At 41.7% G+C, this 12,220-nt stretch overlaps 1 protein-coding gene across 1 annotated transcript; it reads left to right on the forward strand.

The window, feature by feature from the left end:
• Nucleotides 1–1,295: 1,295 nt before the first annotated feature.
• On the forward strand, nucleotides 1,296–11,881 carry LOC143180333 (uncharacterized). Its single transcript, XM_076379993.1, has 8 exons — nucleotides 1,296–1,812; nucleotides 3,996–4,028; nucleotides 4,633–4,698; nucleotides 7,259–7,503; nucleotides 7,582–7,846; nucleotides 7,936–8,335; nucleotides 8,420–8,602; nucleotides 10,020–11,881. Exons 1-8 carry the CDS (start codon nucleotides 1,735–1,737, stop codon nucleotides 11,879–11,881), a joined length of 3,132 nt encoding a protein of 1,043 aa, XP_076236108.1. The 5' UTR covers nucleotides 1,296–1,734.
• The last annotated feature ends 339 nt before the right edge of the window (nucleotides 11,882–12,220 follow it).

Raw genomic sequence — 12,220 nt, forward strand, 5'->3', positions numbered from 1 at the left:
ATATTTCTTGAATATATATAGAGTCACATAAGCTATAATTATCAATTAGTAGAAAAATATTATAAAAGCACACGATACTTTAATGTCAAAAAAAGCTGTTGTTCACGGAGTGTGTTAGTTCGATATTTTTGGGTGTTATGTACTGTATTTGTGTTTTATAACTTCGATAAAACTGAAAAATTTTCTTCAAAAATTTGATCTTTGTTATGGGTTGTTGTTGGTGAATTAATTGGTTCCAAATGCAGAGAATAATGGATATTTTTTCTGATATAAATATATTTTCATGAAACAAGAGCTATATGTATTCTTATATTTTTCTGTGTCCATTACTGTATATCTTACACATGGGTATGTGTCTAGTGATCACGTGATATGCCATCACGTGCAATTGATCGATTTAAACTTCACACTTTGGTATATATTTGCAATTCTTGTAAAATTTTTAACTTACGTATAAAGTTCTTAATGTTAGAGTGATAACGTTTATAAATAATTTAAACTAATACCTTATATACTATGTCCTTAGTTTATAACTTGTAAAATCATACATTTTTTATGGCAATACAAGTCTACTGTAAACGTATTTCTTTATTTCATTCAGAGTACAAATGAACAAAAAATGTTATTTAAGGTTTGTGAATTTAAAAAAAATATATATATTTGTTTTCTTGTTAGAAAAAAAACTACAAAAGCGTACGCATAACAGTGTGATAACTCGATATAATCTGTATAAACAATTGGTTTTTTCAACAGGATGCGGAGGAAAATGAAAGCAACATAACTCCTAAATCAAGCAGGACCGTACGACACAGCCATTCGCCTAATTTCTCGTAACTGAACGTATCCAATAACTGTGGCCATGTTAAGACCTGTCTTCAAATGCGCAGAAATTCTAAAACGCGTGTTCGAGCTTCGAGGAAACGAGCACGCTTGTCTCCTATCGTGAACGCCGTTTCGTTTCGTAATCGCAAATATGCGGCGCCACTATCGCCGGCATTACCAACGTTCACTATCGTAAAAGATCCGTCGCGAGAAAATCTTTTCCTCGAACGTTTCGTGCTTCTGTAAATTTCTAAGCGTACCCAGCGCTGGCCGTGCGACGGGTGCGTGCGAACGAGGTTTGGAAAATCGTCGTATCGAGCAGAAACGTGTTCCGCGTGGCACACGCACCGGTGTAGAAGCTTGGCGCGAAAACTCGCTTTCAAGGAGCGCGTCGGATCCCTGGGCATAAACGCAGCAGGAGGGACGGAGAAGGGGGAGAGGGAGAAAGAGAGAAGGATCGAGGGTTAGGGCCAGGGGTGGCAGGGGATCTCGAGCAACTTGGCACGTCCGTGTACGGAGGCAACAGTGCTGGTGGCAGCACAGACGCTCGTTGATGAGCGAACAATTCACTTTGGTACGCGGTTTCGCGACGTTATTTCGTCCGTTCGGTGCCGTGAAATAAGGGTGTGCATATGTGCGCGCATAACGAAGTGACGAGCCGTGCCCGTGACATTTTTACCTGTTCGATTTCCCTGAGTTAATAACGGTTAAGTGTCGTCGCGGTGGCTCGAAGAGTTGGTGGCTGGTGCGCGCCGTGCGTGCGGTTGATCGGAGCGTATACCGCTGCTCTCGTCAATTTGGTGGGAGAGTGAGAGTGAGAGGGAGGAGGGGTTTCCCGTCCTCCTCTTCTCTCGCTAAAATCGGCCGGATTTTTGAACAGGGAGGAAAAACGTGTGATCAGAAAGTAAAAATATGGAGATATCGAAGGGTTTGCAAGAGGAAATACTCACGGTGCAAAATAAGCTGAAAAATGCCATACGCGATCATCAGGTGAGTCCCGCGGCTGTGCATGTATGTATGTCGATAGCGATTTAAAGATTGAGAGTACGAAGCCGAACGAACGAGCGAGCGAGCGAGTTATAACGAATCATTCTTAACCGACCAACCGACCTTTTTTGCTCCTTTTATACACGTTGTTCCCCTATCGATTGAAAAATCGAGATAGTACGCTCGATAGATAATCGACGCGAACAGTGAGAAGTTTTCCGAAAGTTTTCTTTTTTTTTTCCTTATATTCCTCGAGTGTTATTTACTAGTATCGAAGGGTCGTTAACTAAGTAAACGGAAGTCAAGCATGCTTTGAAGTTCCTTTTCGCAGGACCTGCATCGTGGTTTAGTTTTCTAGGTGCATTACCACGCACCAGTCGTGCATGGACGCATGCATACGCATCAAGCACGCGCGCGCGTGCACAAATGCATACCTTCCATACTATATTTACGGGGGCTCGTCGCCTTAACGTAATTCTGCGAAGTTTCATGAGACAATCGTCCCGATCAAAGATGTCCGGTTTATGCGGCAACACGAACGGAAACTGAGTCACTAATATGGCATACACGTCCCCACGATCTATTTTATAAAAGTGTCCTGGCATTCCTTTCACTCGTATTGGACATTTGTAAAACTGTTCCGTCTTCGGCGGTGCGGACCGACGTGTTGTTGCGCGTTATCGAAAGTGAAACAAGCGTAACAAGTTCCGTGGAAACTTTTGCCTCGCTTTAAATCATGCTAGGAGTTTACACTGCTAAGCAGTGGTCATTTTTTTCACGAATCGCACCAACTCGAAGGTGAACGAGTGTTCAGACCTTAACCTTTGTTGGTAGAGTGCTTCGACCGATGCGTCGCATGACTTTGAGAACCAACATTCTGTTTCTCTTTATCTCTCTTTCTCTCGCTTGTTCATTCAGTTACTCACTTGTTCAGTTGATCCGTACCCCCACCCTGTTCTTCGTTCGTTCCTAACTTCTAGCATTATAATCTCTCTCTTTCCCTTCCCCTCGTTCACTTTTCTCCTCGCCCTGGTCGTTCTTTCTTTTAAACACCACCCATAAACTTCAATTCGACCGTGCCCGTACCACCGTGCACTTTTGTTTCGACGAACGGGACACTCGACTCCCACTTTGTTTAATTATACCTTTTATACCTGCTTCTATGCCGCTTTCGTTTTCCGTTTTTACCTGTTTGCCTCTGAGCTCCCTTCTGTACTTATTGCTTCGCTATGTATACACGTTCCGCTAAATTGTTCTACGCGTCAAACTTACCAACTGAGACAGCCGTAGAAGTAAATATTGTCGTGTTTTATAAGAGCATGCCTTTATCTGAATTGTTTCTGAATACTCGCTCGACGTAGTAAGGTGTGCATTATAAACGCTCAAAGGGTCAAGGTATTCTATCAACAGAACACAAACGTACGTTAGCAGACATAAGTCAGTAAAATCGGAATGTAGGTGCGAGCGTGTTCTTGTTTCGTCCATTACAACCAACTTTTATTAAGTAGCTGGAACACTAGGGGGATACGCGCACAAGGGAAAGTTTCTCGCCACGCGATCGGCATTGTGCCCTGCTCTACCGACCTTGTCCCAACTTCAAGAAATCGAATATTTTTGCCCTGCTCACACTTCGAAACACTTTCTCGGTCGGTATAGTTCAAAACCGATTTTAAGTTTTTCTTGCAATATCTTTTGGATAAATTGATTGCGTTAAATTCTAAGAACAGTATCTTCAGTGAATACTTTTTGGGTCATAGCTGATTTGTCATTAATATGTTAATAAATTGATATTCATGTACGATATATTTGTAAAGTGGTTAACACAAACCTGTTTTGCTAGCTCTGTAGATATTTCAGTTACGCGTTGATTATCAGGGAATGGATGATGAGCAGCGTTAGTTCGGGAATATCAAGGTTTTAAAAATGACTTTTTACATTCTTATATAATTATGAATATATTATAATGAATTAGAATTAGAATTGGAACATATGTGTATATATTTAAAGTGCTTTAAATAAGTATACGCATTCCTTTATTCTGTCATTTTCGTAGTATGACAGTTAAGCTAAATTATGTCATTGCGCGGCTAAAGAGGCAATCAGCATTGCAAAGGGGAAATTATGATTTTCTAAACGTTTAAATTTACGAAGTGTAATTAATCTTGAATTTCCTCCTTAAATTGCAGATCTGCGTGGGCAAGCTGAAGGACGACCCAAACGTAAGTCATGTTACATTTACTAGCTTAGAAATGAACAGCAATGAAGAACTGTAATAATGATAGTATTCACAGCGGGCTTGCAGGAAAACGAAGTCTCGCTACCGGATATTTTTAGCGTTAAAATTGATCTGTAATGAATATTGAACCGTGTCTCGCGTCGTCAAGATTACGTCGACGTTCGTCGAAAGTTTCTACCTTTTTTAAATCACTATTATTACTCGGACTTATTAATTATTATTAATTTATCTTTGTATAAGTACACTTTAATCGTTATTACGCTTCTCTTAACAAAGCGATGCAGTTGAACGTTCGTATTTATTGAAAACATTTCATTGTCCATTATGTGAAATTGCAATTAGGCAGTGGTCATTGTTACATCAGTTGCGTGCGTTCGTAAATTACCTTCTGCGTGTGACTAACTTTCGTGTCGTTATTGTGGCGTTACGATAGCTACGTGTCTCCGGTATGTCACTAAAATATTAATTCTCTCGTTTTATTTTTATTTCATACAACCGCGGTAAAATATTGCCAATTTGTGTACACTGTTCTTAAATTACGTAGAATTTGGTATTTGAAAATGATGTGCCTCTCTCTTTCTTTGCAGAATACGGACATACTTGGTCAGATACAAAAGATTCACTTGCACATTGTGTCTTTGGGAAGATGCCAGGTAAGTTGAGAATTGATTTCCTCGAGCTTCACTCTTTCACGATGATCCAGGGCAGGCTTGTCCGCGTACGTTCCATATTTATGCCTGTTCGTTCCGTGGGGATAGGAATGATGTCACATTACATTATCGCATCGATATCGGAAAATTCTTATAGAAAACGTTTAAAGTCGAAGTGACTCTTTCATGAAAAGATTTCAGTCACTCAATGGTAATAACCATACTCAAAATTAAAATTCACTGCTTCAGGAGTCCAGATATTTTATGGAAGTAATATTTCATTCAGTCTTACAGATTATTCAATAACCATTTTTTTACTACTGGTATTGTTGTATATGAATCTCAAATGATTTAGTTTCATGAGAGACCTCAACTCTTCCTAGATAATATCTCTATTTAATATTAAAAATTTGAGTACAAGTCCTTGATGAATTACTTCAATTAACTAAAGAGGCCAGAAACAGTGAATTCCATCGCCCGAGCTTCTCTATGCAAAGAGCCGCTTTCATATGCGACAATCCAATATATGGAAATTGGGTAACAACTTTTCAAGTGTGTCTCATTATTTAAATGAAGCAATGCGCAAATCCTGAGGATCTTCAGTCAACCTAGAACTCAATGAAACAAGTTCGACTGTGTTCATCAGAAGTTCCGTAAACATCACGAGATCCGTATTGGATTCTCGTTAGCTCGGAAATTCCTGCAGCACGTGTATTTCATTGCTCCATAAAGAATTCCCTAGACGGAGTATTACGTATCATTCATTGTAACGGTATAAGTATCGGCTAAATACATGTTCGCCAAGAATTTCTTAAACATTATCAAATCAAGCTCCTGTATCGACCTCCGCTTGCAGTTTCTTCGCAGGGTGCGCGCCAGAATGAGTAATGCACAGTTATAATTAAATAGCGAACTTGTTCAGCGAGTTTACCGACCACCTTTTCAAACTTCGTCGATCGTATCGAGGGTGGAGAAGGACTGCCGTTGTTTTCTCGTCGATGCTGCACGATGCACTAGTTCTTTCTCAATTTCCTTAAGTATGCTCGTCGCGTTATCAAACTTGCTACATAATAATCTCCTGCATCGCTCGGAAAATTTCGTCTCCGTTAGAGAGAAAAGACTTCAAATAAATGTACCTCGTGAAGCTAAAAATGCCAGAAGAGCAGAAGAGAATTCGCCGGTGCAAATCAGTCTCCTGATCAGATTTCCAATATACGAGAAATATATTCGCGAAAGCTCTCTGTCGAAGCTGAAACGCATTCACGTTGAATTATAGAATCGATTCGGACGCGTATCTTTCTGGATTCGGGAATCGACGTGGAATCGATAGCCAGACAAGTCTCGCCCCGCGGAGGCTGCTCTGGTGGATGCGCTTTGCTATGTCACAGCATCCTTTTCTAAACATTTCCGTGGTAATTCCGTCGACGCGGATACACCCGTCGCCGATCTCCCCATCCCCTTCGGTTCTCCTCGTGTTTTGCCCAACTTCTTCCCACGGCTCTGTCTGCCATTTTTCTTCTTCCTCCTCGTTGCCTATAAACGACCGATCCAGGTAGATTGCTGCCAAAGCAAAGGAGATACGTAAACGGATAGAAATGGTTAAAGAGGGGGAGAGGAGGCAAGAGAGACGAGTATACACACGGATACACTGAGCTCGAGTGGGTGGAGGGCGTGAGACGAGGAGAGAGCAGAGAGAGAGAATGGAACTTGGGTGAAAAGGAAGGAGAGAAGGGGCCGAGCAGAGGCGAGGGGCTCAATCAATAAAATGTTCCGCAGAAACGTTTTCAGCTCTTTACGAAATCTCCGCGTTTTTTCTCTCCTTTCTCTGCCTCTTCTTTCCCTCTTCGCATTACTTTCTTCCCCGATCCCTCTGTCGTTCTCCACATTCGTTTCCCCGCTACTTCGCCCGTTGTTCATTGTTTCACGAGTTAAACATCACTTCTGAAAACTTCTGGAAGTTCCTTGCCGTCTCCCCCGAGATGTACTGTGTATTTTGACTGGCCGTTAGATATATCCTTTAAGGATTATTAACGAAGTGGCTGCAAAGTGTACGGATTCTTTGCCCTCCGGAAGTAAAGAGCAGCAAATCTTCTTTCATGCTTTTTCCTCCCTGAAAGTTGATAGGGACGATGAGCTTCCGGCGCGGTATCGTTTTTCCATTGGGAACTCTCTTGGAAGTCGAGAAAAATGAGAGTTTATGGGACGGGCAAGCCTGTAGTTATATTGATGCGAAATATTTGTTATCTTTTCAACAATTCGTTAAATAATTGTAAGATTCTTTGATCGCAGAATAATTGCGATAAGTTTGGAGCACAGGAACATTTTCTTGGTAGAATGGACTGCTCGACGTTCTAGTTGCTTCATTTTTTCAAAATGTGTTCGAGGCTTACGAAGCTGCTCACATAATTTATGACATAGTGTTTGCTAAGAATATGTTTGCTCGCCGCGTAATGAAACGGACTCGCCTTTAAACGATTCCTGTAACATAGTCTGCCAAGAAAGTTTTCCTATGATTGTCATCCGAGAGAAGCTCACGCTCATAGTTTCCAATCTTAACACGCAGAAGCAAGTTGTTCAGCGGCTGCGCAAAGAGGTCGAAACGTTCAAAGCGGAGAATGTGAACGGGGCGAAAGTTTCCATCGCATCGCTTCTTGGCTTGAACAACAATAATCATATTACGAATAACAACGAGACCAAATTGAAGACTGGTGGCAATGAGTTTAGTACGAAGAAATCGAAAGAGGACTATGAGGATGTCGTCAGAAACGGTGATGTTCCTTCGCCCCCTCGGAATACTGTTCCAGCAAAGTAAGCAATTTTAATTGAAATCTAGCACGCCATCTATTGTACAACATAATTCATTTATTTTTATTTTTCATCGTTTAGAAGACGTCCCAGTTCGGTGGAAACGATCTCTGGCGAGGACGATGTTATCGAGGTCTCCATGGATGAGAATTCCAACGAGAAATCGGAGAAAGAGGAGCCAGAGAAGGAACGCAAGGCTGACTCGATACAGAAAATCAATTTTTTGGGCGCTCTTGGCCTTATTACTACCGTATCGTGTGCCGAATTGCAAAATAAGAGGGCTGAGAGGAAACGTCGTAGTACCGCCAATCCTCAATTTGTATATTCCAGTCTTGAAGTGCCAACTGTAAATATTTTCATTTGTAAACATTATTCTTGTCTTCACTGAATTGAAGGTTTGGATTAAAGATACAATTATACGTTTTCCCCTTCTAGAAACGGAAAAGACATTCATACTTACAATCCGGAAATGTTCCTCAAACTCGACAAACGACTGCGCGTCTGAACGGACCGTCGCCTCCTCCCGTAAAGCCTGTAACACAACCGCCAAAATCAACATCACCGCCAACGTCGAGAACTGTTATGAAGTCTTTGATCCCTGTTCAGAAGACGTCCACACGGCCAAATATTCTTAGGAACGCGACGGAAAGTAAAGTGTTTTCGCACAAGGCCAAGATTGAAAATGGACCCAGTCAGATTCAGTTGCCTGTGTCCACTGTAAAATCTGTTCAATCGATTGGCAACAAGGCTGTTCACATACCCGGTTTACCATCGAGTCTGACTATTGAGAGGATCAGTAATGATTCTGCAGTCTGTATAAGTTGTAGGAATCCAGGTACGTAGTACATGATTCTCCTTATTCTTAAAAATAGTTCGATGATTGAGATCAGAAGACTTATGCAGTAATTTTTTTTTACAGGCACACTTACCGTATGTGAAAATTGCGCATCTAACTATCACGTGTCCTGTCACTCCATATCACCTGCACCGTCTCGAATATGTCCCAAATGTGCACTAATTGAGGAAGAAGAAATCGAAGATGGCGAGGAAGGGGAGCAGCAGGAGGAGGGTCGTCGGTCGTTCAAGAAGGATGAAGAATTCGGTAAATCATCCTTGGTTTTTGAAAGGATCTGTACCTGTAGTAAAGTTGATCGTGTGATTGACAAAAAGTTCTTGTTTCCTGCAGACACTAGCTATTATGACTGTTCGTGGCACGCTTATCTCATTTCGCGGCGGCACCATCCGGGTACATCTTTTTTGATGTATTGTGATATCCATACATGTTCCCAATAGCACAAGTAATGAAGTGACACTTTCGGTTATATTTGATAGTCAAAAGTTTGCGTATATTTTACTGGTGAAACGCAGTTTAACGAAAAAAGAATAAAAAGAAGTACTTGTAGATAATGCAGGCACGTTATTCCTATAGAAGAGCAGGAAATTGTGTAACATGGGTCCACAATTTGTAGATATAACGTGCAACGAGGTATCGCAGCGTTGCCGCAGACTTTATTGAGCGTAAACACACAGAGAGAATAAACGAGAGAGCAGCCTGCCGGAAGAAGTGTCCGCGAGTGAGACCGGCTCCTCGAATACGGCAGAAGAATTTGCAATTAAGAAGAACTTTTTGGTCGATCGTCAGTAATAGGGCACACAAAAGCAACGTGTATTGAACGCGAAATATCTTGCAGAGGAGAAAGAGAGAGAAAGATATGAGCTGCGCGAGCGAAACTCGGATCTGAGATTGCAGGTTTACGAGTTGGAAAAACGCTCACAACTACTCGGCCAGTCACTTCAGGTTCGTCCTGTGGCCTGCGTAGAAAAAAATTCATAAATTTTTATTTTCATTTGGAATGCCATTCAGTTAATGAAATCGTACGCAGACATTTTTCATGTCTTTTGTTTTTTCATCAGTGAGAACCTGCAAGATCTCTACGTTTTTCTTGTTTTCTTCGTTTTGAATATTATTTTTCAAAGGCGTATCGATCTTTTCTAACAGAAACTAATTCTCTGGATTAAGAAGAATCGATTTGTCTCTGGCATTCTTTGACTTTTATTAACGTTATTGCTGTAGAGTTCCTGTATATGTGCCGTTCACAAAGTAGATCATAAAGTTAGTCGTGAATACTGTTTGTCTGCAGCAATAATTTTACTCGTTAATCCGTGAGAGCACGGAATGCACGATGCTTCCTTCACGTACAATTCCAACTTGAATATTTTTTAAAGAAAAGTGGTCTCAATGTTTCATCTTTTCTTCTTAAATTTCAATTATATGCTTTATATTGCTAAACATAGATCCGTGTATGAGAAATATATTTTAAAATAGTATATGTGTGAGTACTATAGAATCGGAAACCACTCAGAATCAGTTTATCCGTTAAATCATGTATTAAGAGCATGCGCATCTTCGTCCCGATATTATCAATTAGATGATAAACATAAATTTCAAATTATTTTCGTATACCACCATATTAAAATAATTCATCTAACTAATTATTTCGTTATTTCTCCTTTGACAGTTACAACAGCGCACACGCCAGGAATTATTAGGAAAACAAGAGAAGACTCAGAGATCTATAAAACGACTTGTGGACTTCATAAAGCTGATGCAGCTCAGAAAAAGCGGGGACTCTCCACCGCCATCGGCATCGGTCAGCTTCCCTCCTCGACCTTCCTCATCCCAATCTCTTCAAACAACGCCTCCTCATCAGCCGTCAACCAGTCGGATGTCGGGCCGTCCTCAATCAACGCCGAGCAACGAGAAAGTATCGTGCCGTACTCCTCCATCGTCCTCAATCAGCTGCCTCGATCGAGCATCGCCTATGTCGACAGAACAGAGCCCCAAGTGTCCTACGCCTATCAGCTACCAGTTAGCAGCGTCCAATCAGAAAAGCATCAATCATACCTCATCGTCAAGAAAATCACAGAACCAGCCAGAAGGGCAAGCCAGTCTTCCGAAGACCAAAGTCACGCTACAATGCTCAACTATAAGCTGCCAACCACATCAGGCTACAACTCTCGCGTTCAGACCGAGATCTCGGTCACCAACTCCGCCATGCTCGTTGGTAAGCAGTTGTCCAACTCCATCAATCGTAACCGTAAGAAGCAAACAAATCGTGCAGTACCCGCACTCAACCGCATCATCGACACAGAAAATCTTTCCATCACGGCCGAATATCAATTGGAACGATCGACTTTCAACGGCAGAAAGTCCCGAGCCAAGCCAGCAAGAAAGTTTAGTATCAATCAGCTGCGATCTGCCAGAGCCACAGAAATCTTATTGCCTTCCTACGACAGTACAGAATCCGATAAACAGTTACAAATCACAAAGTCAAGCGAGCCAGAGGAGACAACCCTGTTCGGTGGTCGTTCAAAGTACAGGCCTCGAACCGGTGGTCTTCTCCACTCACTGTTCGCAGGCCATAACAAGTCCTATATCATCACCGATAATTCTCGAGAGCCACGAGACTTCAGCCCAGGTGACAAAGATACCACAGTCAACCGGCAGCAACAGCTGTATCAAGAGTACCAACTGGAATCAGGCGAACGAAATGAGTCTCCGGTCCAATTGCAGCGTGGTGCCCTCACAAAATTCTTCGAGCACGTGAAATTGGAAGAAGCGCATATACCAGCGCCATCTAGAGCAAAGCTAGTATATAAAAGCGGTCTCGTTTCCGAAAGAAACGAACTCGAAATCACTGAAGCCACGGACGACGATGCAAACACTAACGAGTACGTCGGCAAGGCACCCTTGAAATCTAGTAATTTTGGAGATGATTTCACCGATCGTGATGTCAAACAAACAAGTTGGCTATCGAGAAGGATCATAATGAAAAAGAATCAGAAGAATGAGAATGATTCTGTTCTGACCCCAATTAATAGACCAACCGATATCATTACGTATGAGCGTAAACGTAATAATACGTACGTTAAACTCACGAGCGCAACTGATAACGATGAAGAAAATAATGTACTGAGCGGTACATTTCAAACTGACGTGAATTATCCGAGGCGCATCGCGGAAATAGTGCCAGAGAATCGAAGAGATCGACAAGATTCAGCGTCTCTGTGTAACGCACAAAGCAATTTTTTGGAGCTTCACAATGAGGTCTCAGTTCCTGACGATAAGGCTGATACCGAGAGACAAGACTTATCCAGTGGCAGACGTTCAACCAGCAGCAGCAGTAGCAACACGAGCGACAGCGATACTCCGGAGCAAGCGATGAACGATACTATAAAGTATTCTCGGCGACGATTGTCCGGAAACGAGTACAAGGAACGTTTGGGCATTAATGCTGTATCTCCGGAGAGTATGCAAGTGCTCGAGCAGTTCGAGTCGGCTATGCTGGAAACTGATTGTAGTAATGCTGCCACTTGTTAGGGTTAGTTAGATTAGAATGCGGTATTAACGTGCTGATTATGCTCATTGCTGAAACTTCTTTTTCTCTTTTTCATTGACTATGTTGATTACTTTTTAAGCACTAAGGTTTCTCGCGTGGACTACGTTAAGTTTTATGAAACTTATTAAGAATACGACCACTCTTTCGGAATAAATTCGAATTTGTACATGTTTAGTACTGCATTTGAATCTGTTACTTAAGTAGGATACCTAAAGGCAAAGAGAATTAGGTTATTCGTAATCGCTGCAGAGCTTGTTAGGCAGTTCCTGTTTTCACTAACTGCCTTGACGAACAATACGATCGTTTGTATAACACAACTA

This window comes from Calliopsis andreniformis, chromosome 6 (genome assembly GCF_051401765.1).
Source record: "Calliopsis andreniformis isolate RMS-2024a chromosome 6, iyCalAndr_principal, whole genome shotgun sequence".
In the NCBI taxonomy this organism is placed as follows: Eukaryota; Metazoa; Arthropoda; class Insecta; order Hymenoptera; family Andrenidae; genus Calliopsis; species Calliopsis andreniformis.